General features: G+C 34.0%; 5 protein-coding genes and 1 pseudogene across 5 annotated transcripts; all 6 read left to right on the forward strand.

Annotated features, from left to right (window-relative positions):
• Nucleotides 1–418: 418 nt before the first annotated feature.
• LOC132161608 (glutathione S-transferase U8) lies at nt 419–1666 on the forward strand. The gene is made up of 2 exons (XM_059571767.1): nt 419–883; nt 1038–1666. Exons 1-2 carry the CDS (start codon nt 572–574, stop codon nt 1389–1391), a joined length of 666 nt encoding a protein of 221 aa, XP_059427750.1. The 5' UTR covers nt 419–571; the 3' UTR covers nt 1392–1666.
• LOC132161740 (putative glutathione S-transferase) lies at nt 1456–3475 on the forward strand. Its single transcript, XM_059571923.2, is given in 4 exon segments — nt 1456–1476; nt 2385–2633; nt 2807–3132; nt 3134–3475. Coding segments are annotated over 4 exon segments (621 nt in total). The 3' UTR covers nt 3159–3475.
• Nucleotides 3476–5456: 1981 nt separating this feature from the next.
• Nucleotides 5457–6732, forward strand: LOC132161762 (glutathione S-transferase U8-like). The gene is made up of 2 exons (XM_088510937.1): nt 5457–5783; nt 6072–6732. Exons 1-2 carry the CDS (start codon nt 5472–5474, stop codon nt 6426–6428), a joined length of 669 nt encoding a protein of 222 aa, XP_088367063.1. The 5' UTR covers nt 5457–5471; the 3' UTR covers nt 6429–6732.
• Nucleotides 6733–11137: 4405 nt separating this feature from the next.
• On the forward strand, nt 11138–12241 carry LOC132192013 (glutathione S-transferase U8-like). The gene is made up of 2 exons (XM_059607189.2): nt 11138–11532; nt 11661–12241. The coding sequence occupies exons 1-2, from the start codon at nt 11221–11223 to the stop codon at nt 12012–12014; spliced, it is 666 nt and encodes a 221-aa protein (XP_059463172.2). The 5' UTR covers nt 11138–11220; the 3' UTR covers nt 12015–12241.
• A 3450-nt stretch (nt 12242–15691) lies between these two features.
• LOC132161915 (glutathione S-transferase U8-like) lies at nt 15692–16825 on the forward strand (annotated as a pseudogene).
• Nucleotides 16826–24434: 7609 nt separating this feature from the next.
• LOC132192048 (glutathione S-transferase U8-like) lies at nt 24435–25527 on the forward strand. Its single transcript, XM_059607236.2, has 2 exons — nt 24435–24861; nt 24991–25527. The coding sequence occupies exons 1-2, from the start codon at nt 24550–24552 to the stop codon at nt 25342–25344; spliced, it is 666 nt and encodes a 221-aa protein (XP_059463219.2). The 5' UTR covers nt 24435–24549; the 3' UTR covers nt 25345–25527.
• The last annotated feature ends 1055 nt before the right edge of the window (nt 25528–26582 follow it).

Here is a 26582-nt window from a genome sequence, read left to right on the forward strand (position 1 = left end):
ACCCACACGGGTGAAAGAGTAAACAAAAAGTGCCCAAATTAATATTATTGATATGTGAAGGGCTCGACAGTATAGCATTCTACGATGGTGCTGAGATAAGGAATGACGCATGAAATTATCTATTGACAAATGGAATCCGGAAGTTGACCCGTGACGGATCCATTTTCTAGCTTCAGTACTGGGAAGTCCCTATATGCAACCACCAACAACTCCACCATTTAGTATTTAGTTGACCATGTGCTTAGAAAAAATTGGATTTATTGACTAATACGTAACAACCAATTACAAGCAGAGAGGCTTAATTATCGCCTAACAATAACAAAAAATAGTATTTACAAAAATACACAAGAAGAATATCAGCTTCTTCTTCTTTTTTAAGTGCTTCTTCCCCAAGGCAATAGCTATAGCTACAACTAAAAGTCTTCATGCAACAACCACTGACTCCAGAATTTAATGACCACATAATAACAAGCCTAAACTCTTGGATCGTGGCTCAATAAAGGGGTATCAGACCCAAAGAGAGCCAAGCACCACAATCCTTCAAAGGGCAAAGAACTCGGAAGTGTCTTCAATGGCAGAAGAAGTGGTGTTGTATGGTGTGTGGGAAAGCGCCTTTAGCCGCAGAGTAGAGATGGCTCTGAAACTGAAAGGAGTGGAGTACAAATACATGGAGGAAGATTTGAACAGCAAGAGTCCTTCGCTTCTCAAATACAACCCTATTCACAAGAAGATTCCTGTCCTCCTACACAACGGAAAGCCTATCGTGGAGTCCCAAGTTATTCTGGAATATATTGATGAGACATGGCAAGGCTATCCCATATTGCCCAAAGATCCGTACGAGAGAGCCATTGCACGTTTCTGGGCCAAGTTTATAGACGAAAAGGTAATTAATATCTTTTCTCTAATTAGCTTCCTTCAATTTTAGTGTTGTCTCCTGGTTTTTCAGATTGCTCATATGAATATGATAAAGATAAATCCAAAATTCCTTCTGAGTTTTTTTTTATTATTATTTTTCTTGTTCTTCTTCTTTTTTGCAGTGCTTGCCTACGATATTTAAAGCTTGTTATGGCGAAGAGAAAGAGCGTGAGAAGGCTGCGAAAGAAAATTATGAGGTTCTTAAGTTTCTAGAGGAAGAGCTCAAGGAAAAGAGATTCTTTGGAGGAGAGAATATTGGAATGGTAGATATTGTCGCTAATATCATTGCCTTTTGGGTTGGAGTTATAGAAGAAAGTTCAGGAGCAAAGTTGTTGACAAGAGACAAATTTCCTAAACTAAGCAGCTGGAGTCATGAGTTTGTGAGCAATGGTGTTATCAAGGAATGTCTCCCTCCAAGAGATAAACTACTTGCCAATTTTCGAAATCGTTTTGGGCAAACTAACTCTTCCAAATAGATGAATTTACCCGCAACAGTCAGTCGGTGAAAATCACCTGCATAATAATCCACCACTATAGTGAATGGGCTTCTGCCATGTGCTTGTAATTTCATCCATCGTGTCATGTCTCTGTTTTTCTTTTCTTTTTTCTTTTCATTTAGTATTTTTTAGGTTTTCAAAGTTTATGTTTGAAATGACTTAAAACAACCAGCAAGTGAAGCTCGGTCTTGTAATTCCTTGAAATGATGGTTTCTCATTTCTTTATGTTGGATGCATTTATATTATGTTCAAAGTTTTGGGTCCAAAGTTCGAATAATGTATATTGGAATCCAGTTTTTATGGTTTATAAAATAAGAATTAGAATTTGGATAAATCTCATAAAATGATATTGGGAGGCATTTAGTATGCATTAAAGGGAGGGAAAGGGAGAGGAAGAATCGATCTAGGGACTTCTGTTTCATGATTTATGGTCTCCAGCCGATTAATTTATTCCTTTAAGACATTTTTTTTTAAAAAAAAAAAAAATTGTCAATCCATTTAAAAAAATAAAAAAATAAAAAAAACTTGGGAACACTAAAAAAAGTCACGTAAATTTTAAAATGAAACAAGAAATTAAGACATTAAAAAAACTTATAACATTACTCAATTTTAAGAGGGATTCAAATTTCATTTTCAACTGTCTCGATCCTCGTCCCTCTTCGACTTTATATGTACTTTATGGAATTTCAGTCTAATGTGACATGAGAAGGCTGCATCATCTGCCCTCTTTATCCAGCATATATTTGATTCTCCCTATCTAATTTTGTTTGTTAACCAAAAAAAAATCCAAAAAATAAAAAGGATTTGCTCAAAAAGTAGTTTCTCCCTATACATTTTTTTAATATAAATATTTCTTTTTACTCTCTCATCTTTTTTTTTTTTTCTTTAATTGAGGATTGTATTAAAATTTTGTAAAAAAATATGAGGGTAGATAAATAACTTATATTTTGTAAAGAAATAATATTTTAATAGTATTGGCAAAGTAAGGGAGTGGAGTACAAATACATGGAGGAAGATCTGAGCAACAAGAGTCCTTTGCTTCTCAAATACAACCCCATTCACAAGAAGATTCCTGTGCTCGTACACAACGGAAAGCCTATCGTGGAGTCCCAAGTTATTCTGGAATACATTGATGAGACATGGCAAGGACATTCCTTGTTGCCCAAAGATCCGTACGAGAGAGCCATTGCACGTTTCTAGGCCAAGTTCATTGACGACAAGGTAATTTCTTTTTTCTTAGCTTCCTTCAATTTTAGTGTTTGCCTTTCGGTTTTTTGATAATCTTAGCTGAAATTTTTTTCTGGTTGCTCATATGTATATCATGATAAAGGTAAATCCAAAATTCCTTTCTACATTGCAGTCAAAAATAAAATTTGAGTTTTTCGTTTTTTCAGTACTTTCCCGTAATTTTTAAACCTTTGTGGTTTAAAGAGAAAGAGCATGAGAAGGCTGTAGAAGAAGCACCTGAGCTTCTAAAGTTTCTAGAGGATGAGCTCAAGGAAAAGAGGTTTTTTGGAGGAGAGAGTATTGGAATGGTAGACATTGTTGCTAACATCATTGCCTTTTGGCAAGGAATTTTTGAAGAAGCGTCGGGAGTAGAATTGTTGACGAAAGAGAAATTTCCCAAACTTACCAATTGGAGTCATGAGTTCGTGAGCAATAGTGTTGTCAAGGAATGTCTGCCTCCAAGAGACAAAGTAATTGCCTATTTACGAAAACGCTGGGAGGGCTAATGCTTCCAAATAGATGAATTTACCATCGACACTCACAGTTGGTGAAAATCGCTTGCATAATAATTCACCACGGTAGGAAGTGGGCTTCTGTCATGTGCTTGTAATTTCATCTTATTTTCTGTCATTATGTCGTGAATCTGCATGTTTTTCTTGTTCTTTTTGTTTTGTATTTTTCAAGCTTTTAAAGTTTATGTCTGTGATAACCTAAAACAACCAGCAAGTGAAGCCGAGTCTTGTAATTCTTCGAAATGATGGTTTCTCATTTCTCTGTCTTGAATAAATTTATGTTATGTTCAATGTTTTGGGTCCAAATTAAGGTCGAATTATGTATCTCGGAATCCACTAGCCAAGTGACAAGTATAAATTCATCTTTTTGGATTTTGGAAGCATTGGAGGATTTCTTTTTTTTTTTCTATGTACAGTTGTTTCGTTTTTTAAATATTTCTTTTAAAAATAAAAATAAAAATAGAAGTTGCCAAGATTACTCTAAGAATTATATATTATAGCTAAGATGGAAGATTTTGCATGCCCGAAAGGTAAACTAATTCTATAATAACTCTAAGAGCATCATCAATGAGCTCTCTAAAACTAATCAACGTATAACTTTTTATTTTATTTTTTTGAGATGGTAGATTAGACTCTTGAGTAATATATATATATATATATATATATATATATATATATATATATATATATTTTTTTTTTTGGGATGTTAGTCTTGACTCTCGAGTAAAATATAAGTTTTGAGCCCAAATGTTACCAAACACTTCCTAATTAAAAAGAATTCAAAGAAAGAATATTATGAGTGTTTCGAAAGGACATTTTTTAAGAGTTGTGTTTGGACAAGTGATTTTATCAGGGCTGTAGAAAATTTCTGCAATTCAAACAAAAATTTGCAGTGAAGAGAAATGATATTTATTAGACTCTTATATGACTGTCATGCAACTATAATGATGTAGCAGTGAATATTAGCTATTTATTTTTATTTTTACAAGTTTTTATTGATCCAAATGTTAATTTTTATTGTCACATCATTATAATTTTATAACAATCATATAAGAATCTACTAAATAGTATAACTCTTGCTTAAATACTTTTCAAAGTCCATCTTGTGAGGGGTTTGTTCTCATGCTTGACTCGCTAATAAAGGGAATCAACCATGGTTTCGTGAGTAGTGATATAGCGCACACAAACATGAATAAACAGTATTTATACTAGTGTACTTTATAATATTATTTTTTTAAATATTGCTATTTCTATATTTTTTTTAATATTATTTTTTATTATAAAGCACACCAGCGTGATAGCACTGCTGATGGTTTCGTATGTCCCAAAATCCCGAATTCTCTGATCAAGTCGTCCTTGGTTTCAGCCACACTGAATGAACGGATGATAGGTGGTTAACATGCGGCCACGTACGTAGCGGTGGAACAGTGACTCACTTGATTAGGCAAAAAAGGAATCGGTCAATCATAAGCTTTAATTTAAGTCAAAGTCAAAGGAATTCGTTTAGTATTTCCGTTTTGATTAAGTAGTTTTAGTATATAAAAAGTATTAAACAAAAATAGCTTAAAAATGAAAAAAAAAAAAAATTTCTTTAAAAACAAAAATGACTTTAAAAGTTTTATTTTTCAATGTAATTTCAAACATAATCTAAAAGTGAATTACTTTAAGAATTTAAAAAGTACGTATTAAAATAAAATTTGGCTTGTTTGAACACAAAGAGGGCCAAAATTAAATATGCTTTTAAAAAAATGAAGCTTTTAAAAGGTTATAAGACCTATATTTTTCAACGCAACCGACTCTAAAAATCTCAAAACATAAAATAAATTTATTGATTAGCTTTTTATCTAAGTCTTTTGTTTGTTTGTTTGTTTGTTTTTTTTTTTTTTTTGCAAGTATTTTGTTTGTTTTCTTTGTTTCTGGATAAGTACCCCTTCTTCCCCAAGGCAGTAAGTAACTAGAAGTCTCCATGCTGCGAAGTTACAACAACCACCAACTCCAATGTTTAATGAATAATGACCATGTAATAAATTTAATGATTAGCTTCTTCCCCAAGTCTTTTTTTTTTTTTTTTTTTCTTTGTTTTTGATAAGTGCTTCTTTCCCAAGGCAGTAACTAGAAGTCTCCACGGTGCAGGCTGCAACAACCACCAACTCCGATGTTTAATGAATAATGAATATAATAACAAGCGTAGAAGCTTATCGGCTAAGTAAACTCTTGGATCGTGGCTCTATAAAAGGGCATCACATCCAAAAGAGAGCCAAGCACCACAAAAATTACACCACAATACTACTCTTTAAACTGAAGTTCTCCAAGTCTCATAATGGCCGAAGAAGTGTTGTTGTTTGGTGCGTGGGGAAGCCCCTTTAGTCGCAGAGTAGAGTTGGCTCTGAAACTCAAAGGAGTTGACTACAAATACATAGAGGAAGATTTGACCAACAAGAGTCCTTTGCTTCTCAAATACAATCCCATTCACAAGAAGATTCCAGTGCTTGTACACAACGGAAAGCCTATCGTGGAGTCCCAAGTTATTTTGGAATATATTGATGAGACATGGCAAGGCTATCCCATATTGCCCAAAGATCCGTATGAGAGAGCCATTGCACGTTTCTGGGCCAAGTTCATAGACGACAAGGTAATTAATATATTTTCTCTAATTAGCTTCCTTCAATTATAGTGTTTGTTTGCTGGTTTTTGATAATCTTAGCAGAAATTTTTTTTCTGATTGCTCATATGAATATGATAAAGATAAATCCAAAATTCTTTTGTACATCGCAGTCAAAAATATTCTAGCAGGTGTTGGAATATTTGTCTATCAATTTTGCATCATTTCTATAGACAAACGTTAAATAATCAATCCACCTAGAGACATGGAGGGAAAATGCAGCTAATCAGACTAAAATTTGAGTTTTTCTTTTTTCAGTGCTCGCCTGTGATATTTAAAGCTTTGTGGGGTGATGAGAAAGAGCATGAGAAGAAGGCGGTAGAAGAAGCGTCTGAGCTTCTAAAGTTCATAGAGGAAGAGCTCAAGGAAAAGAGGTTCTTTGGAGGAGAGAGTATTGGAATGGTAGACATTGTCGCTAACATCATTGCCTTTTGGCAAGGAATTTTTGAAGAAGCTTCGGGAGTAGAGTTGTTGACGAAAGAGAAATTTCCCAAACTTACCAATTGGAGCCATGAGTTCGTGAGCAATAGTGTTGTCAAGGAATGTCTGCCTCCAAGAGACAAACTAATTGCCTATTTACAAAAGCGCTTTGGGAGTCATAATGCTTCCAAATAGATGAATTTACCATGGACACTCATAGTTGGTGAAAATCGCTTGCATAATAATCCTCCACGGTAGTAAATGGGCTTTGCCATGCATGTGCTTGTAATTTCATCTTATTTTTTGCCATTGTGTCGTGACTCTGTTTTTCTAGTTCTTTTCATTTTGTATTTGTCAAGCTTTTAAAGTTTATGTCTGTAATAACCTAAAACAACCGGCAAGCGAAACTTAGTCTTGTAACTCTTCGAAATGATGGTTTCTCATTTCTCTTTCTTGGATAAATTTAGGTCATGTTCAATGTTTTGGGTCCAAAGGTCCATTTATGTAAATCCGAATCAACTTTTTATGGTTTATAAAATAATAATTTGAATTTCGATAAATCTTTTAAAATGATTTGTCAGGCATTTACTATGTATTAATATTTTGTAAATAAGTTATCCCACCCCCCAGAAAAAAAAAATTAAAAAAAATTAAAAAAAAATACTGTTAAGGAGTTAGCCAAGCTACAATATCATAGAACACGTTAAATACTTATTAATATGTTATTAGAAAGATCGAGAATTGCACAGTACTCTATTCAATTATGACCACAAGCTAATAATTATTTAAAAAATGTGACGTACAAAATTGTGGACAAAGTAATCTATAAATTGGGTTGGAGGAAATTTTTACACCTCAATCTATTAAATTAATTTTGGTCTTTAAAGTAAGTAATATTCACGTGCATTTTTAATTACATGCTCTAAGAATAGAACTAGGTACTGTAAAAAAAAATATAATCCATCCAAGTAGGGGTATAAACGAGCCAAGCTTGAGCGAGCTTTTCTTGTTTGGGCTTAGTTCGTTTAAATTTTACTCGAACCGAGCTTAAGGGCAAGCCAAAAAATTTAGCCCGAGCTTGAATTCATAATAAGTCGAACCGAGCCGAACCAGCTCGCGAGCTGGCTCTTATATTTAATTTTATTTTATTATAAATTTAAATTTCAAGTACTCTTATACGGCTCAAGAAGCCAGCTTGCATATGAGCATTTGCTTAGCCTGGTTAGCCAAGTATGGGGCCTTAGTCAATACAGCAAAGCACTTGGTTTCGAAGAGAAAGGATATGCATCATTTTACATTAAAAAAAAAAAATGATGCTATTAAAAAAAAAAAAATCAATTTTTAGTATTAATATGAACAACTATACGAACTACTCACGAGCCTAACCGAGTCAAGCCGAACTTGCTTCATTTAATATTCAAGCCAGCATTTATGTTCACGAAACGCCTCATTGAGTCGAGCATAAACCGAGCTTATATGAGTCGAGCCCAAACTCACTTGTAAGGGCTTCGCTCGCTTAACACCCCTACGTCCGAGAAGAGAATTAAGAGGATTCCCACACGTGACCCAAGCACAGCTCTCGCAAGCATATTAAACGGATAGACAATTCCTCCCATGACAGTTTATAAGGTTCTAGTATATGATTATAAGGCCAAAATGAGACCAAAGTCAGGCTTTCTATTACTAAGCTAAACATCACACACCTTTTCTTTTTGGGCTTTGACTTGAGTGTCGGAGTCCCGCCAATCTTCCAAGACTCGGTCTAATGACTTTACCTTTTTTAGCAAATACAGCTCCTACTTACAATGCGGACTGAAATCATTGTTTGTTCCATGCACCAACAATGAAGACTCAAAACAAACTGGGCAATGCACGCGGAGTGAAGGAGGCCTAGGAGTAGGACACATGTACACTTGAAACAATTTGTAGTCCTTATGTATATCCCTTCAAAATTGATGTAACTTTAAAGTTATAATTAGATTTGTAGTAGATTATTATTGAATTTTGATTCAAGAATAATGTTACGGGCCTTTCCATAATATTAGACTTTTATGTATTAAATTTATATTATGTTAGCATAAGTCAGCTAATCCTAGTTGTATTAGGGTTATGATATTATTTCAATAAGAGTCTCATAATGACTCAACACTAGTTTATATTTCAATAAGAGTTGTTGACTCAACCCTATCTCTCTTATGTAGCATGTAATGAATCATCTATTTAAATAAGTTATGCTATAAATAAATGCAAGAAAAATAATTAATCTCAAACATTGTGTTTGAAAGGTCTAGGTTCTCTTATAATCTAAGGTCTAGGTTCCTTTAGAACCTAATATATCCCATTATAGACTTAGGTTCGTAACAAATAATTTCAATTTTTTTTTTATATGTCCACACAAACTTATAACATTACTCCATTTTGAGAGGGGTTCAAATTTTATTTCGGATTGTGTTTCAATAAAGGGGTAATTGTTTTTTTCCCCATGAACTACCACGCTTTGTCATTTTCTTCCCATGAACTGCCAATTTTACTGCTCGACCCCAACAGACTACCATTTTCTTCCCAAAACTCCCATTTCGTTAGTCAAACTCGTTAAATCAATTGAAATGACCAAAATACCCTAACTTTATATACAAAAATTACATATAATACCCTTAAAATTAAACAAATAAAAAAATATATATTATTAATGTATCAGTACGAGTTTCAATGAAAACAAAACAAAAATTAAAATTAAAAATATATATATATATATATATATATATATATATATATATATATATATATATATTAAAATTAAAAAACACTTATAAATTAATTTATAAAAATAAAAAATGTCAATAAAAAAATAAAAAATATTTTTTAAAATATTAATTTATAAAAATAAAAATAGGGGGTCGCAGCCACCTCCTATTATTTTTTATTTTTTTAAAAAAATATTAATTTATAAGTTTTATATATTTATATTTGTTGTTTTAATTTTTATTTGGAGGTAATTATGTTTTTTAATGAGATTTAACATCTAAAAGAGAATATTCCGTCGAATTTAACAAGTTTGATTAACGGAATGGGAGTTTTGAGAAGACAATGATAGTCTGATGAGGTCAGACAATAAAGTTGACAGTTCATAGAAAAAAATTAACAACGCGTTATAGTTAGGAAAAAGGTAATTACCCATTCAATAAACTTTGTCTTCTCAATGTAATTTATGGAATTTCAGTCTAATATGACATGAGAAGGTTGCATCATCTGCATATAGAATTTCCCTTTTTATCAAGATTATATTTTATTCTCCTTATGATCCTATCTTTTTTTTTTTTTTTTTTTTTGGCTAAAATACTCTATATATAATATATGTTATCAAGTAGATAAGAAAAAATGATTAAAAAAAAAAAAAAAAAAAGTAGATAAGAAAAAATAAAATAAAAGGGTTCTGTTGGGATCGACCGGGATTTGCGTAATGTTCAAGGCCGGATTTGCTCATTTGCTTCTTCTTTTTTTTTTTGTTTAAATTGGTTCTAATCATTCAAGCAACAAAAAAACCATTCCTAAAAGGCAGCTCAATCAACTAAAATCACTCCTAATAAAACAAAGATTACTAATTAGAATCTTCCTCCCCTCCACATCAATTACATCTCTTGCATGCTTAAAAAGAAAAACCATCTCCTTCCGCATGTGTTTTGCTAAAAGTAATAAATTAAAATTATATTTTATTATTATTATTGAGCGAAGCCTGGCTGGTGCATGTACTATAATGGTACATGGTTTGGTCCACTGCTCTAGAGCATTCAGATCTGTGATCGTCGGTAGCTGACATCATCCCTGAGCTCAATTTCTTGAGACGTACAACTTACAAGAGAGCAGTCAACGTTCTCCGTGAGAGTCTCCATGAAGTACCGCTAGCCGAGGACAAGTATACATTCATCTTTTTGGATTTTGGAAGCGTTGGAGGAAATTTTTTATTTTTATTTTTTTTCTATGTATAGTTGTTTTGTTTTTTAAATATTCTTTTAAAAATAAAAGTTGCCTATATTGTAGCCGAGATGGAAGACTCTGCATGCCCGAAGAGTAAACTAATTCTATAATAGCTCTAAGAGCGTCATCAATGAGCGTATAATTTTTTATTTTTTTTTTGGATGTTAGACTTGACTCTTGAGTAATATATAAGTTTTGGGCCCAAATGTAAGAATTCAAAGAAAGAATATGTTGAGCGTTGCGAAATGATCTAAATTGATCTAAATTTTATAAGTTTTGGGCCCAAATATAATTTTTATTTCTACAAGTCCTTATTGATCTAAATTATAATTTTTACTGTCACACTATCATAATTTTATAACAATTATATAAGAATCTACTAAATAATGCGTATTAAAGTAAAAATTGGTTTGTTTGATAATAATAAAAAATAAAAAAATAAAAACGCAAAGAGTGCCAAAATACACTTATAAAAAAAATGAAGCTTTTAAAAAGTTATTAAGACACATATTTTTCAACCCAACCGACTCCAAAAATCTGAAAACATAAAATAAATTTAATGATTGGCTTTTTATCCAAGTGTTTTGTTTGTTTTCTTTGTTTATGGATAAGTAGTACTGCTTCTTCCCCAAGGCAGTAACTAGAAGTCTCCATGCTGCGAAGTTGCAACAACCACCAACTCCAATGTTTAATCATGAATAATGACCATGTAATAAATTTAATGATTAGCTTCTTCCCCAAGTCTTTTTTTTTTTTCTTTGTTTTTGATAAGTTCTTCTTTCCCAAGGCAGTAACTAAAAGTCTCCATGGTGCATGCGGCAACAACCACCAACTCCGCGATCCAATGTTTAATGAATAATGAATATAATAACAAGCGTAGAAGCTTATCGGCTAAGTAAGCTCTTGGATCGTGGCTCTATAAAAGGGCATCACACCCAAAAGAGAGCCAAGCACCACAAAAATTACACCACAGTACTAGTACTCTTTAAACTGAAGTTCTCCAAGTCTCGTAATGGCAGAAGAAGTGTTGTTGTTTGGTGTGTGGGGAAGCCCCTTTAGTCGCAGAGTAGAGTTGGCTCTGAAACTCAAAGGTGTTGACTACAAATACATAGAGGAAGATTTGACCAACAAGAGTCCTTTGCTTCTCAAATACAATCCCATTCACAAGAAGATTCCGGTTCTTGTACACAACGGAAAGCCTATCGTGGAGTCCCAAGTTATTCTGGAATATATTGACGAGACATGGCAAGGCTATCCCATATTGCCCAAAGATCCGTATGAGAGAGCCATTGCACGTTTCTGGGCCAAGTTCATAGACGACAAGGTAATTAATATATTTTTTCTAATTAGCTTCCTTCAATTATAGTGTTTGTTTGCTGGTTTTTGATAATCTTCCATCCATTCAATCCACCAAGAAAAATTTTGAGTTTTTCTTTTTATTTCTTTGGTCAGTGCTTGCCGGGAGCATTTAAAGCTTGCTGGGGTGAAGAGAAAGAGCGTGAGAAGGCTGCGGAAGAAACGTGCGAGGCTCTTAAGGTTTTAGAGGAAGAGTTAAAGGAAAAGAGGTTCTTTGGAGGAGAAAGTATAGGAATGGTAGACATTGTCGCTAACACCATTGCCTTTTGGCTTGGAGTTTTTGAAGAAGCTTCGGGAGTAAAGTTGTTGACAAGAGAGAAATTTCCCAAACTTACCAACTGGAGTCATGAGTTCGTGAGCAACATTGTTGTCAAGGAATGTCTGCCTCCAAGAGAAAAACTAATTGCCTATTTTCGAAATCGCTTTGGGGGCGCCAATGCTTCGAAATAGACGAATTTACTATCAACACTCACAGTAAAGTGAAAATCGCTCACATAATAATCCACCATTGTAATAAGTGGGCTTCTACCGTGTGCTTGTAATTTCATCTTATTTTCTGTCATTGTGTCAAGAATTTTGTTTTTTTTTCTTTTCTTTTTGTTTTGTAATTTTCAGGCTTTTAAAGTTCATGTGTGTAATAACCTATCTTGTAATTCCACGGTTTCTCATTTCTTTTATCTTAGATGAATTTAAGTTTCAAAGATTTGGGTCCAAAGATTACCAAATAATACTTAAAATGAATGGTAAATTATAAGCGCCAAAATCAGGAATTTGTTCTCAGAGGTCGAATTATGCATATTGGAGTCCACTCTTTATGGTTTATAAAATAAGAATTATAATTTGGATGAATCTTATCAAATGGTAATGTTAGGCATTTACTATGCATTAATATTTAAATCAGTTATTCCATTAAGCTAGTATCTCTTTAGCGGTGGGCTGGGTTGTCTATCTTCAGTGAAAGACTTCAAGACAAATTACAATTTTTGCAGAAATGTATCCGATAGAAACTAACTACAGCGTCGATAATTAACAAGTTATATATACATGCAATATCATAAAACGCTAGCTTAAAATTATTTTTACCTTTGTTACTGCAAAACTAAAAAATAAAAAGCTTTCACAAAAAGGTTTTACGAACCATAATACTATACTACAACTACCTCACAATACTCAAATCAATCCTTTAATTGTGTGTTTTTTATTTTTTTTAATAATGACTAATCTAACAATTAATTGTGATTACCACATCAGCACTATAAATTACTTTATATATATATATATATATATATATATATATATATATATATATAAGTAAAATGCTTCAAAACCCCAAAAACGAAAAATATGAATAGAATATCATGCTCTTGTTAAAAGTCCCAAAAATAAAACTCTACTAATACAGACACATTCTTGTGACGCAAATGTTAGAGTACCAAAATCAGTAGTTTGGTCTGAAGTAGAACTCCCATCGGAATGGCTATTCGAAAATGAAAACATTCCAACAAAAATGAAAAACACAGCATTTGATCTAAATTGTTTACAACAATACTTAGATGGTACTATTAGGCTAAGTTTTGATAGACCAAAACTCAACAATGAGGAAAATCTAGTAAGTCGATCTGGGGTTGAATTGATTGGTGGAAGGAACTAATCAAAGTCAAAGCTGTGGTAATAGCTATGAAAATATTTATATTTTTAGCAGGCAGGTACCTCGACTAACATCTTTCAAGCACTATCTTTTGTGAATATTCTATGAAGGTTGCTGAGATAAGAAATGATGCATGAAATTCAGATTTTTGTTACAAGAAAAAATAAAAATAAAAAATGTAATAACAAGCAGAGAGGCTTAACTATTGGCCAAGTAACCTATGAGATCGTTGCTTTATAAAAGGGCATCAACAAAAGGTTAAGTTGATTAAAAAAATTGGTAACTTAATTAACCATTTAAATCTTCAATTTCAAATCCTATCAATTGCAATATTGGAAAATGGTTTAAATTGTTATTCATCAAGTCTTGTGTATATCACAGTGCTAGCTGCATCTTCTTATCTTCATCATCTTGATATTCATTGGACAGTTGAGGAATTCACTTCTTACTGCCTATTGGTATGGATGTCATACAAATCTCTCGAATCTCTCGAGGACTTGAGAGCCAAAACTCCCTCCTACCATGGCAGTTTGTGTATTTGGGTTCATAGAGAGACTTTGGAGAAGACAAAATGATCGAGATTCAATCCCGTTAAATATTTGTTAATATGTGATTAGAAAGAGCAATGCACTCTATTTAATTATGACCACAAGCTAATAATTATTTAAAAAATGTGACGCACAAAATTATGGACAAATTTATCTTATAAACTAGGTTGGGTTAAATTTTGTTCACCTTAATTTATTAAATTGATATTTGTCTTTAAAAAAAAAAGTAGGTATTGTAGGAAAAAAAAATTAAAAAAAATTAAGGCTTATTTCAATTTGGAGAAAAATTTGAGTCTCAGAATCATACTCATCACTACAAAAAAAAAAAAAAAAAAAAAAAAAGGCCAAAATAGTGACACTTGGAATGTGACGTTTTAAGCCCAAAAAAGGCTACTATTGATGCAGTGGCGTTTGCATAGTGACATTTGGAAAATGTCCCTTAAACATAGTGATTTTATTCAAAATTGGAGGCGGTTTGAACAGTGAAAATGTTGCTACAATGTGACATTTAAGCTCAAACATCACCTTTTGGAAGGCAACGCGTGAATAGTGTATACATCTTCTTTTCAAAAATGTGACGCGTTCACTATTCATATGTTACTACTCTTTAATAAAATTAAAAAATATATATTTATAATTCTAAAAAAAGAAATATATATATATATATATATATATATATATATATATATATATATATAACAAAAAAAAATCAAATTAATTTTTTAAAAAAATAGAGGGGTGGCGCATGGCCACACCCCCGATACCTCTGGGGTTGGCTCACTGGCCACCCCCTCCCCCACGGGTGGCAGCCACCCCTTTATTTTTTATGTGACTAAATGAAAAAGAAAAAATTTTGAAGTTTTTGGGTGTGGGTAGTTGTTATATATAAACGCAAATTTTGAGCGTCAATATTTTCAAAAATTACTTGGCGACATTTGAACAATAACACGCTATTCAAACGTCGCCTTTCACACGTGAATAGCGATGCATGAATAGTAAAGATATTCAAACGCCGCCATTCACATGTGAATAGCGATGTGTGAATAGTAACACTATTCAAACATCGTCTTTCCCGTGTGAATAGTAATACTATTCAAATGTCACTATTTTATGAATAATAACGTTTGAATAGTAAAACACCGCATTTTAATGACTTTCTTTTTTAATTAAAAATAATAATTTTTCTTTAAATTAAAAAAAATATTATAAAATTAAAAATTAAAATAATTAATTAATTAATTAAAAAAAAGGGTCACTATATCCCAAACATCACTAATTGAACTTTTTTTGTAGTGCATATTCAATGTCCTTTTAATTTTTGTTAAGTTGATTGTATTTTAGATCATATAATAATATAGTTTGTTTAGCTACTTTTTTTTGTTTTAAAAAAAAAAAAAAACACTGCAATGTTTGCCACATGATTGGATTGGAACGGATCCAAAGACCTAAAAAATTCATCTCAAAACTCCAACATTCTTATTTTTTATATCGCATCAAGCACATTTTATTACTATTCAAATAAAAAAAATAATTACACAACAAATTTTTTCACTTTTTCACACAAAACATTCTTACGTTTTTTTCTCACATCAATCAAATCTGGTACAGTTTCAGTCCACTCCCTTTTTCAAGTTCTTTGCCAAACACACAAGGTCAAACCAAGGATTTGAAGATTAGATGAGGTATTAAGCAATAATATCATATCCATCTACTCCATTTTTTTGGTTTCTAAACGACTCATTCTTGGGCTTAGAAGCCTTCATGCAACAACCACTAACTCCAGAATTTAATGACCATATAATAACAAGCTTGGAGCTTATCGGCTAAGTAAACTCTTGGATCGATCATGGCTAGCTCTATAAAATGGCATCAGACCCAAAAGAGAGCCAAGCACCACAATCCTTCAAAGGGCAAAGAACTCGGAAGTGTCTTAAATGGCGGAAGAAGTGGTGTTGTTTGGTGCGTGGGGAAGCCCTTTTAGTCGCAGAGTAGAGCTGGCTCTGAAACTCAAAGGAGTTGACTACAAATACATGGAGGAAGATCTGACCAACAAGACTCCTTTGCTTCTCAAATACAACCCCATTCACAAGAAGATTCCTGTGCTTGTACACAACGGAAAGCCTATCGTGGAGTCCCAAGTTATTCTGGAGTACATTGATGAGACATGGCAAGGATATCCCTTGTTGCCCAAAGATCCGTACGAGAGAGCCATTGCACGTTTCTGGGCCAAGTTCATAGACGAAAAGGTAATTTCTTTTCTCTTAGCTTCCTTCAATTATAGTGTCTGTCTTCTGGTTTTTTGATAATCTTAGCAGAATTTTTTTTCTGATTGCTCATATGAATATGATAAAGATAAATCCAAAATTCCTTTGTACATCGCAGTCAAAAATATTCTAGCAGGTGTTGGAATATTTGTCTATCAATTTTGCATCATTTCTATAAACAAACGTTAAATAATCAATCCACCGAGAGACATGGCGGGAAAATGCAGCTAATCAGACCAAAATTTGAGTTTTTCTTTTTTCAGTGCTCGCCTGTGATATTTAAAGCTTTGTGGGGTGATGAGAAAGAGCATGAGAAGGCGGTAGAAGAAGCATCTAAGCTTCTAAAGTTCATAGAGGAAGAGCTTAAGGAAAAGAAGTTCTTTGGAGGAGAGAGTATTGGAATGATAGACATTGCCGCTAACATTATTGCCTTTTGGCAAGGAATTTTCGAAGAAGCTTCAGGAGTATAGTTATTGACGAAAGAGAAATTTTCCAAACTTACCAATTGGAGTCATGAGTTCGTGAGCAATAGTATTGTCAAGGAATGTCTGCCTCCAAGAGACAAACTAATTGCCTATCTACGAAAGCGCTTTGGGAGTCATAATGCTTCCAAATAGATGAATTTACCATGGACACTCACAGTTGGTGAAAAGCGCCTGCATAATAATCCTCCACGGTAGTAAATGGGCTTTGCCATGTGCTTGTAATTTCATCTTATTTTTCGCCATTGTGTTGTGACTCTGTTTTTCTAGTTCTTTTCATTTTGTATTTTTCAAGCTTTTAAAGTTTATGTCTGTAATAACTTAAAGGGTTAAATACTCCAAACCCCTCTGGAGTTTCTCAACTTTATTTTTTCTTTCCTGTATTTTATTTTTATCACATGAGATCTCTGTGGTTTTGATAATAGACCAAGTTAGTCCTCCGTCAGTTGACTTAATGAAATTTCATGTGGACCAATCACATGTTGACACGTGACACCTACTTAATTTTTTTTTTTAAAAAATGCATTTTCTAAAAAAATAAAAAATAAATAAAAAGATTAGGGGTGGCCGAGCCACGCCCTTGGCCATTTGGGGGTGGCTCGGCCACCCCCTTTGGCCATAGGGGTGGCCTGCCCCCCCCCCCCCCTCCCTCCCCCCATCAGGCGGGATGGGGGTGGCTCGGCCACCCCCAATACCCACTGGGGGTGGCTTCAGCCACCCCCTTGGCACCAAGAGGGTGGCTCGGCCACCCCCATGGAGCCTAGGAGGTGGCCGAAACCACCCCCAACTACCATTGGGGGTGGTCGACCTTGGGCTCCAAGGGGGTGCCTCGGCCACCCCCATCCGGCCAGATGGGGATGGCCCCCGATCTTTTTTCTTTTTTTTTTTTTTCCTTTTTTTTAGAAAATACATTTTTTTTTTAAATTTATATATATTTAAGTAGGTGCCACGAGTCAACATGTGATTGGTCCACGTGGAATTTTGTTAAGTTAACTAACGGTCAACTGACGGAGGACTAACTTGGTCTATTATCAAAACCACAGGGACCTCTTGTGATAAAAATGAAAACCCAGGGAAAAAAAAATAAAGTTGTAAAACCCCAGGGACTAATTTAGTATTTAACCCTAACTTCAAATAACCAGCAAGCGAAGCTCAGTCTTGTAACTCTTCGAAATGATGGTTTCTCATTTCTCAGTCTTGGTCCTCTTGGATAAATTTATGTCATGTTCAATGTTTTGGGTCCAAAGGTCCAATTATGTAAATCTTTTTTCTTTTTCTTTTTTTAAAGGAAAATCTTTTTTTTTTTTTCATTAATAGAGGAATCAAGAGCATTAAAACTTTTACAATCATAGAACATAACGTTCTGAAAGATCATAGCCGAAGCTAAAAGATCAAAGTTGTAACTAAAAGATTACACATCAAAGACATCAAACATCCGCTAACTTATAACTAATCTTCAGTTGGAATAACAGATCTGCGCTAGGCAGACACAAACTAATGCATAGGTAGCTCTTATTCCTCGACCCTGGAATCAAAAGGACCCCATGCCGACACACATCCTCCTCAACCCGAAAGCCAGGATATCGTTCACATCCACAACTCCAGGGGTCTGGACCAAAATAACAAGCGAGGAGATCAAGAAAGAGGGCATAGCCTTATTACAAGCAGCAAGAAAAATACAGGGAAAATTAAAGCAATACAACTAAAAATTTAAAAATAGGAGCACACTAGGCAGATGACAGCAGCTGGAAGAAACGCTGATCGCGTGCTTGCCGGAAACCGATGCGTAGATGGCGTTGGAAGCACATCGCGGTGGGGACACGTGAAAAGACCCAGCAGAAGACAATAAACGGCAAAGCTGGCGGTGAGGAGATCGGCAGCGCACTCAAAGAAATTGGGGGGAAGTTTGAGTGAATTCCCCATGAGTGGCACCCACAAAGTGTGCCCAAACAGCACCTAGCAAGAAAAAAAACAAGCAAGCAAAGAACAACAACAGGGAAAAGAAAGCGAAATCCAAAAACAAACACAAAAAAGAAAAGAAACACAGATCAGGGAAGAGAGGGGGGGAAGGAAAATGGGGATGGGAGGGGGGAACAGATCAAGGAAAGAGAGGAGGGGGGGAGGGGGAGAAACCCCTCCCCCTCAGCTGTTCGATAAATCTTTTAAAATGATTTGTCAGGCATTTACTATGTATTAATATTTTTAAATAAGTTATTCCAACCCCCCCCCCCCCCCCCCCCCAAAAAAAAAGTTAAGGAGTTAACCGAGCTACAATATCATAGAACACGTTAAATACTTCTTAATATGTTATTAGAAAGATCGAGAATTGCACAGTACTCTATTCAATTATGACCACTAGCTAATAATTATTTAAAAAATGTGACGTACAAAATTGTGGATAAAGTAATATATAAATTGGGTTGGAGGAAATTTTTCCTCCTCATCTGTTAAATTGATTTAATTTGGTCTTTAAAGTAAGTAATATTCACGTGCATTTTTAATTACATGCTTTAGGAATAGAACTAGGTACTGTAAAAAAAAAGTATAATCCGTTCAAGTAGAGGTGTAAACGAGTCAAGCTTGAGCGAGCTTCCCTTGTTTGAGCTCGGCTCGTTTAAACTTTACTCGAGTTCGAGCTCGAGCTGAGCTCAAGGGCAAGCCAAAAAATCAAGCTCAAGCTTGAGCTCATAATAAGTCGAACCGAGCCGAACTAGCCCGCGAGTTAGCTCTTATATTTAATTTATTTTAATTATAAATTTAAACTTTACGGCTCAAGAAGCCAGCTTGCATATTAGCATTTACTTAGCATGGCTATCCAAGTATAGAGCCTGAGTCAATACATCAAGGCACTTGATTTCGAAGAGAGATGATATGCATCTTTTTATAAAAAAAAATTGATGCTATTAAAAAAAAAAAAAACCATTAATTTTTAATATTAATATAAACAACTATGTGAACAACTACCAATTCGAACCTTATACGAACTACTCACGAGCCTAACCGAGTCGAGCCGAGCTTGCTTCGTTTAATATTCGAATCAGTATTTATGTTCACGAAACACCTCATTGAGTCGAGCATAAGCCGAACTTATACAAGTCGAGCCCAAACTCGCTTGTGAGGTCTTCGCTCACTTAACACCCTTCCGTCCGAGAAGAGAATTAAGAGGATTCCCACATGTGACCCAAGCACAGCTCTCTCAAGCATAAAAAATGGATAGATAATTCCTCCCATGACAATTTAGAAGGTTCTAGTATATGCGTATAAGGCCAACATGAGACCAAAGTTAGGCTTTCTATTAGACTATTACTAAGCTAACCATCACACACCTTTTCTTTTTGGGCTTTGACTTGAGTGTCGGAGTCCCGCCAATCTTCCAAGACTCGATCTAATGACTTTACCTTTTTTTCGCAAATACAACTCCTACTTAGAATGCGGACTGAAATCATTGTTGGTTCCGTGCACCAACAATGAAGACGCAAAATAAACTGGGCAATGCACGCGGAGTGAAGGAGGCCTAGGAGTAGGCAACATGTAGACTTGAAACAATTTGTAGAGTAATGCTAGAAGTCTTCCTTATATATGTCCATTCAAAATTGATGTGACTTGAAAATTATAATTTGATTTGTGATAGATTACTATTGAATTTTGATTCAAGGATAATGTTACGGGCCCTTCCATAATATTAGACTTTTATGTATTAAATTTATATTATGTTAGCATAAGTCGGTTAATCCTAGCTGTATTAGGGTTATGATATTATTTCAATAAGAGTCTCATGATGACTCAACCTTAGTTTATATTTCAATAAGAGTTGCTGATTCAGCCCTATTTCTCTTACGTAATATGTAATGAATCATCTATTTAAAGAAGTTATGCTATGAATAAATGCAAAAAAAAAAAAAAAAGAATTCATCCCAAACATTGTGTTTGAAAGGTCTAGGTTCCCTTATAATCTAAAGTCTAAGTTCCCTTAGAACCTAATTTATCTTATTACGGACTTAGGTTCGTAACAGATAATTTCGATTTTTTTTTTATATGTCCACATGAACTTATAACATTACTCCATTTTGAGAGGAGTTCAAATTTTATTTCGGATTGTGTTTCAATAAAGGGGTAATTGTTTTTGTCCCCATGAACTACCATGCGTTGTCAATTTCTCCCCATGAACTGCCAATCTTACTGCCCAATCCCAACAAACTACCATTTTCTTCCCAAAACCCCCATTCCGTTAGTCAAACTCGTTAAATCAATTGAAATGACCAAAATACCCTAACTTTATATACAAAAATTATATATAATACCCTTAAAATTAAACAAATAAAAATATATATATTATTAATGTATCAGTACCAGTTTCAATAAAAACAAATCAAAAATGAAAATTAAAAAAAAATTAAAATATATTAAAATTAATAAACACTTTTAAATTAATTTATAAAAATAAAAAATGTCAATAAAAAAATAAAAAATATTTTTAAAAATATTAATTTATAAAAATAAAAATAGGGGGTGGCCAGCCACCTCCTATTTTTTTTTAAAAAATATATATATATATATATATATATAAGTTTTATAGATTTATATTTGTTGTTTTAATTTTTATTTGGAGGTATTTATGTCTTTTGGAAAAAAATATAAAAAAGCCCCCCAAACTACCAGTTGTTTTCGATTTAGCTCCCTAATATTCCAAAAGTGATAAAGTAGCCTCCCAAACTACCAAACTATTGCATTTTGGCCACTTCGTTAGTCAAAACTGTTAGTTTGGACAGAAACTGCAAAACAACGTCGTTTTGTTACGGGTAAGTTACTATAATGTCCTTTTATGAAGAAAAAAAATTGAGAAAAATATAAAAAAGCTCTCCAAACTACCAGTCGTTTTCATTTTAGCCCTCTAATGTTCAAAATGTGATAAAGTAGCCTCCAAACTACCAAACAGTTGCAATTTAGCCATTCCGTTAGTCATTGCTGTCAAATATGATGACAAATTTACAACTACGTCGTTTTGGCAAGGGTAAGTTACCAAAATGCCTTTTTTGGGAAAAAAAAAAAAATCATATTGAAACAAGCAAGCAAAACAACGCCGTTTTTGCTTGAAATTAGGGTTTCCTTACACTTACCAAAATAGTGCCGCTTTGGTAAGTGTTAAGAATTAAAAGAAAAAACCCTAGACCCTACGCAGGTGACCCACAAAAAAACCCCCAACCCTAGTTTATCTCTTTCCCCAAAACACCGGCCACCACGTCGTTCTATCTCCGGCAGCCTGTAAATCTTACCCATAACTCAATTTTTTTATTGTATTTCGTGGTATAGCTGTCGGATCGGTGTTGTTTATCTACGAACGTAGTTTTTTTGTTTAATTTCTACAATGGGTAAGAATTTTTCGGTGGCGCTTTGTAGCCACTGGATGGTGTAGCCGGCGGTGATAGATGGTGGTGGCAGGGGCAATCGGTTTTGAGAGAGAGAGAGGGGCGTTGCGTTTTTTTCACTTGAGGGAGAAGGTTGCCGGAGATAGAACGATGTGGTGGCCGACGGTTTGGGGGAGAGAGATAAACTGGGGTTGGGGATTTTTTCTGCGTGGGGTCTAAGGTTTTTTATTTTAATTCCTAACACTTACCAAAACGGCGATGTTTTGGTAAGTGTAAGGAAACCCTAATTTCAAGCAAAACGGCATCGTTTTGCGTGCTTGTTTTAATATGATTTTTTTTTTCTAAAATGGCATTTTAGTAACTTACTCTTGTTAAAACGACATAGTTTTGAATTTTTCATCATATTTGATAGTAATTACTAACAGAATTGCCAAATTGCAACTGTTTAGTAGTTGGGGGGCTAGTTTATCACTTTCTGAACATTATGAGGCTAAAATGAAAATGGCTGGTAGTTTGGGGGGCTTTTTTATATTTTTCCCAAAAATAAAATTTTCATAAAATGGCATTGTAGTAACTTACCCGTAACAAAACGACGTCGTTTTGCAGTTTCCGTCCAGATTGACGGTTTTGACTAACGGAGTGGCCAAAATGCAATAATTTGGTAGTTTGGAAGGCTACTTTATTACTTTTGGAATATTATGGGGTAAATCGAAAACGACTTGTAATTTGGGAGGCTTTTTTATATTTTTCCTATGTTTTTTAATGAGATTTAGCATCTAAAAGAGAACATTCCGTCAAATTTAACGAGTTTGATTAACGGAATGAGAGTTTTGGGAAGAAAATGGTAGTCTAATGAGGTCGGACAATAAAGTTGGCAGTTCATAGAAAAAAATTGACAAGGAAAAAGGTAATTTCAGTCTAATATGACATGAGAAGGCTGCATCATCTGCATATGGAATTTCCCTCTTTATCCAGCATATATTTTATTCTCCCTATGATCCTATCTAATTTTTTTTTTTTTTTGTTTATTTGGCTAACATACTCTATATATAATATATGTTATCATGTAGATAAGAAAAAATAAAATAAAAGGGTTCTGTTGGGATCGACTGGGATTTGCCTAATGTTCAAGGATTTGCTCATTTACTTTTTTATCTTTTTTTCTTTTTTAATTGGTTCTAATCATTCAAGCAATAAAAAAATCATTCCTAAGAGGTAGTTCAATCGGCTGAAATTACTCCTAATAAAACAAAAATTACTAGTTTGAATCTTCCTCCCCTCCACATCAGTTACGTCTCTTGCAAGCATAAAAAGAAAATCCATCTCCTTCCACAGGTCTTTTGCTAAAAGTAATAAATTAAAATTATATTTTATTATTATTATTGAGCGAAGCCTGGCCGGTGTACTATAATGGTGCATGGTTTGGTCCACTGCTCTAGAGCATTCGGATATGTGATCGTCGGTAGCTGTCTAGCTGACATCATCCCTGATCTCAATTTCTTCAGACGTACAACTTACAAGAGACCAGTCAACGTTCTCCGTGTGAGTCGCCATGAAGTACCGCTAGCCGAGGACAAGTATACATTCATCTTTTTGGATTTTGGAAGAATTGGAGGAAATTTTTTTTTTTTTTTTTTTTTCTATGTACAGTTGTTTTGTTTTTTTAAATATTCTTTTAAAAATAAAAATAAAAGTTGCCAAGATTACTCTAAGAATTATATATTGTAGCCGAGATGGAAGACTCTGCATGCCCGAAGAGTAAACTAATTCTATAATAGCTCTAAGAGCGTCATCAATGAGCGTATAATTTTTTTTTTTTTTTTTGGATGTTAGACTTGACTCTTGAGTAATACATAAGTTTTGGGCCCAAATGTAAGAATTCAAAGAAAGAATATGTTGAGCGTTGCGAAATGATCTAAATTGATCTAAATTTTATAAGTTTTGGGCCCAAATATAATTTTTATTTCTACAAGTCCTTATTGATCTAAATTGTAATTTTTACTGTCACACTATCATAATTTTATAACAATTATATAAGAATCTACTAAATAATGCGTATTAAAGTAAAAATTGGTTTGTTTGATAATAATAAAAAAATAAAAAATAAAAACACAAAGAGTGCCAAAATACACTTATAAAAAAAATGAAGCTTTTAGAAAGTTATTAAGACACATATTTTTCAACGCAACCGACTCTAAAAATCTGAAAACATAAAATAAATTTAATGATTGGCTTTTTATCCAAGTCTTTTGTTTGTTTTCTTTGTTTATGGATAAGTACTGCTTCCTCCCCAAGGCAGTAACTAGAAGTCTCCATGCTGCGAAGTTGCAACAACCACCAACTCCAATGTTTAATCATGAATAATGACCATGTAATAAATTTAATGACTAGCTTCTTCCCCAAGTCTTTTTTTTTTTTTTTTTTCTTTGTTTTTGATAAGCTCTTCTTTCCCAAGGCAGTAACTAGAAGTCTCCATGGTGCATGCGGCAACAACCACCAACTCCGCGATCCAATGTTTAATGAATAATGAATATAATAACAAGCGTAGAAGCTTATCGGCTAAGTAAGCTCTTGGATCGTGGCTCTATAAAAGGGCATCACACCCAAAAGAGAGCCAAGCACCACAAAAATTACACCACAGTACTACTCTTTAAACTGAAGTTCTCCAAGTCTCGTAATGGCAGAAGAAGTGTTGTTGTTTGGTGTGTGGGGAAGCCCCTTTAGTCGCAGAGTAGAGTTGGCTCTGAAACTCAAAGGTGTTGACTACAAATACATAGAGGAAGATTTGACCAACAAGAGTCCTTTGCTTCTCAAATACAATCCCATTCACAAGAAGATTCCGGTTCTTGTACACAACGGAAAGCCTATCGTGGAGTCCCAAGTTATTCTGGAATATATTGACGAGACATGGCAAGGCTATCCCATATTGCCCAAAGATCCGTATGAGAGAGCCATTGCACGTTTCTGGGCCAAGTTCATAGACGACAAGGTAATTAATATCTTTTCGATCTCTTAGCTTCCTTCAATTATAGTGTTTGTTTGCTGGTTTTTTATAATCTTTCTTCAATTCAGTCCACCAAGAAAAATTTTGAGTTTTTCTTTTTATTTCTTTGGTCAGTGCTTGCCGGGGACATTTAAAGCTTACTGGGGTGAAGAGAAAGAGCGTGAGAAGGCTGTGGAAGAAACGTGGGAGGCTCTTAAGATTTTAGAGGAAGAGTTAAAGGAAAAGAGGTTCTTTGGAGGAGAAAGTATAGGAATGGTAGACATTGTCGCTAACATCATTGCCTTTTGGGTTGGAGTTTTTGAAGAAGCTTCGGGAGTAAAGTTGTTGACAAGAGAGAAATTTCCCAAACTTACCAACTGGAGTCATGAGTTCGTGAGCAACATTGTTGTCAAGGAATGTCTGCCTCCAAGAGAAAAACTAATTGCCTATTTGCGAAATCGCTTTGGGGGCGCCAATGCTTCGAAATAGACGAATTTACTATCAACACTCACAGTAAAGTGAAAATCGCTCACATAATAATCCACCATTGTAAATTTGTAATAAGTGGGCTTCTACCGTGTGCTTGTAATTTCATCTTATTTTCTGTCATTGTGTCAAGAATTTTTTTCTTTTCTTTTCTTTTTGTTTTGTAATTTTCAGGCTTTTAAAGTTCATGTGTGAATAACCTATCTTGTAATTCCATGGTTTCTCATTTCTTTTATCTTAGATGAATTTATGTTTCAAAGATTTGGGTCCAAAGATTACCAAATAATACTTAAAATGAATGGTAAATTATAAGCGCCAAAATGAGGACACTACAAGAAATTTGGTCATTAGCAACCAAACTATTAGTGACGACCCAAATGTTGCCGCTAATGAGGGGTCATTAGCGGCAACTTTGAAAGTCGCCGGTATTTAGTTTTACCGTCCACTTACTACCAACCACCAAATAGCGGTCGCGTGTTGCCGGTATTTGTAAATAGCGGCAACTTTTTCCTCATTAGCGGCAACTTGGGGTCGCCACTAATGACCATAATTTTTGTAGTGGGAATTTGTTCTCAAAGGTCGAATTATGCATATTGGAATCCACTTTTTATGGTTTATAAATAAGAATTATAATTTGGATGAATCTTATAAAATGATATTGTTAGGCATTTACCATGCATTAATATTTAAATCATTTATTCCATTAAGCTTTTTATCTCTTTAGGGGTGGGCTGCATGGGTTGTCTATCTTCAATGAAAGACTTCAAGACAAATTATAATTTTTCAGAAATGTATCCGATGGAAACTAACTACAGCGTCGATAATTACCCTTATTTGTAGCACAAATGTTGTACGTTGTAGACTAGCCTCAGTCTTTTTTTTTTTTTTTTTTCCTGAGGCCAGAATTGAGAAGAGATAGATAATATTTCATTAAAAAAGAAAAATAAATAGTTTATAAACATACCAATTTCAACCGATTATTGTGGGATTACCTCGTGTAGAATCTATTGCCTATTAATTAATGGTATATGGATATCATACAAATCTGTCGAGGGCTTGAGAGCCAAAACTCCCTCCTCCTATGGCAGTTTGTGTATTTGGGTTTTCTTAAGAGAGAGACATTGGGGAAGACAAAATGATTCAATCCCGTTAAATATTTGTTAATATGTGATTAGAAAGAGAAATGCACTCTATTTAATTATGACCACAAGCTAATAATTATTTAACAAATGTGGTGCACA

The sequence above is a fragment of the Corylus avellana genome, chromosome 10, assembly GCF_965113065.1.
Source record: "Corylus avellana chromosome 10, dhCorAvel1.hap1.2, whole genome shotgun sequence".
In the NCBI taxonomy this organism is placed as follows: domain Eukaryota; kingdom Viridiplantae; phylum Streptophyta; class Magnoliopsida; order Fagales; family Betulaceae; genus Corylus; species Corylus avellana.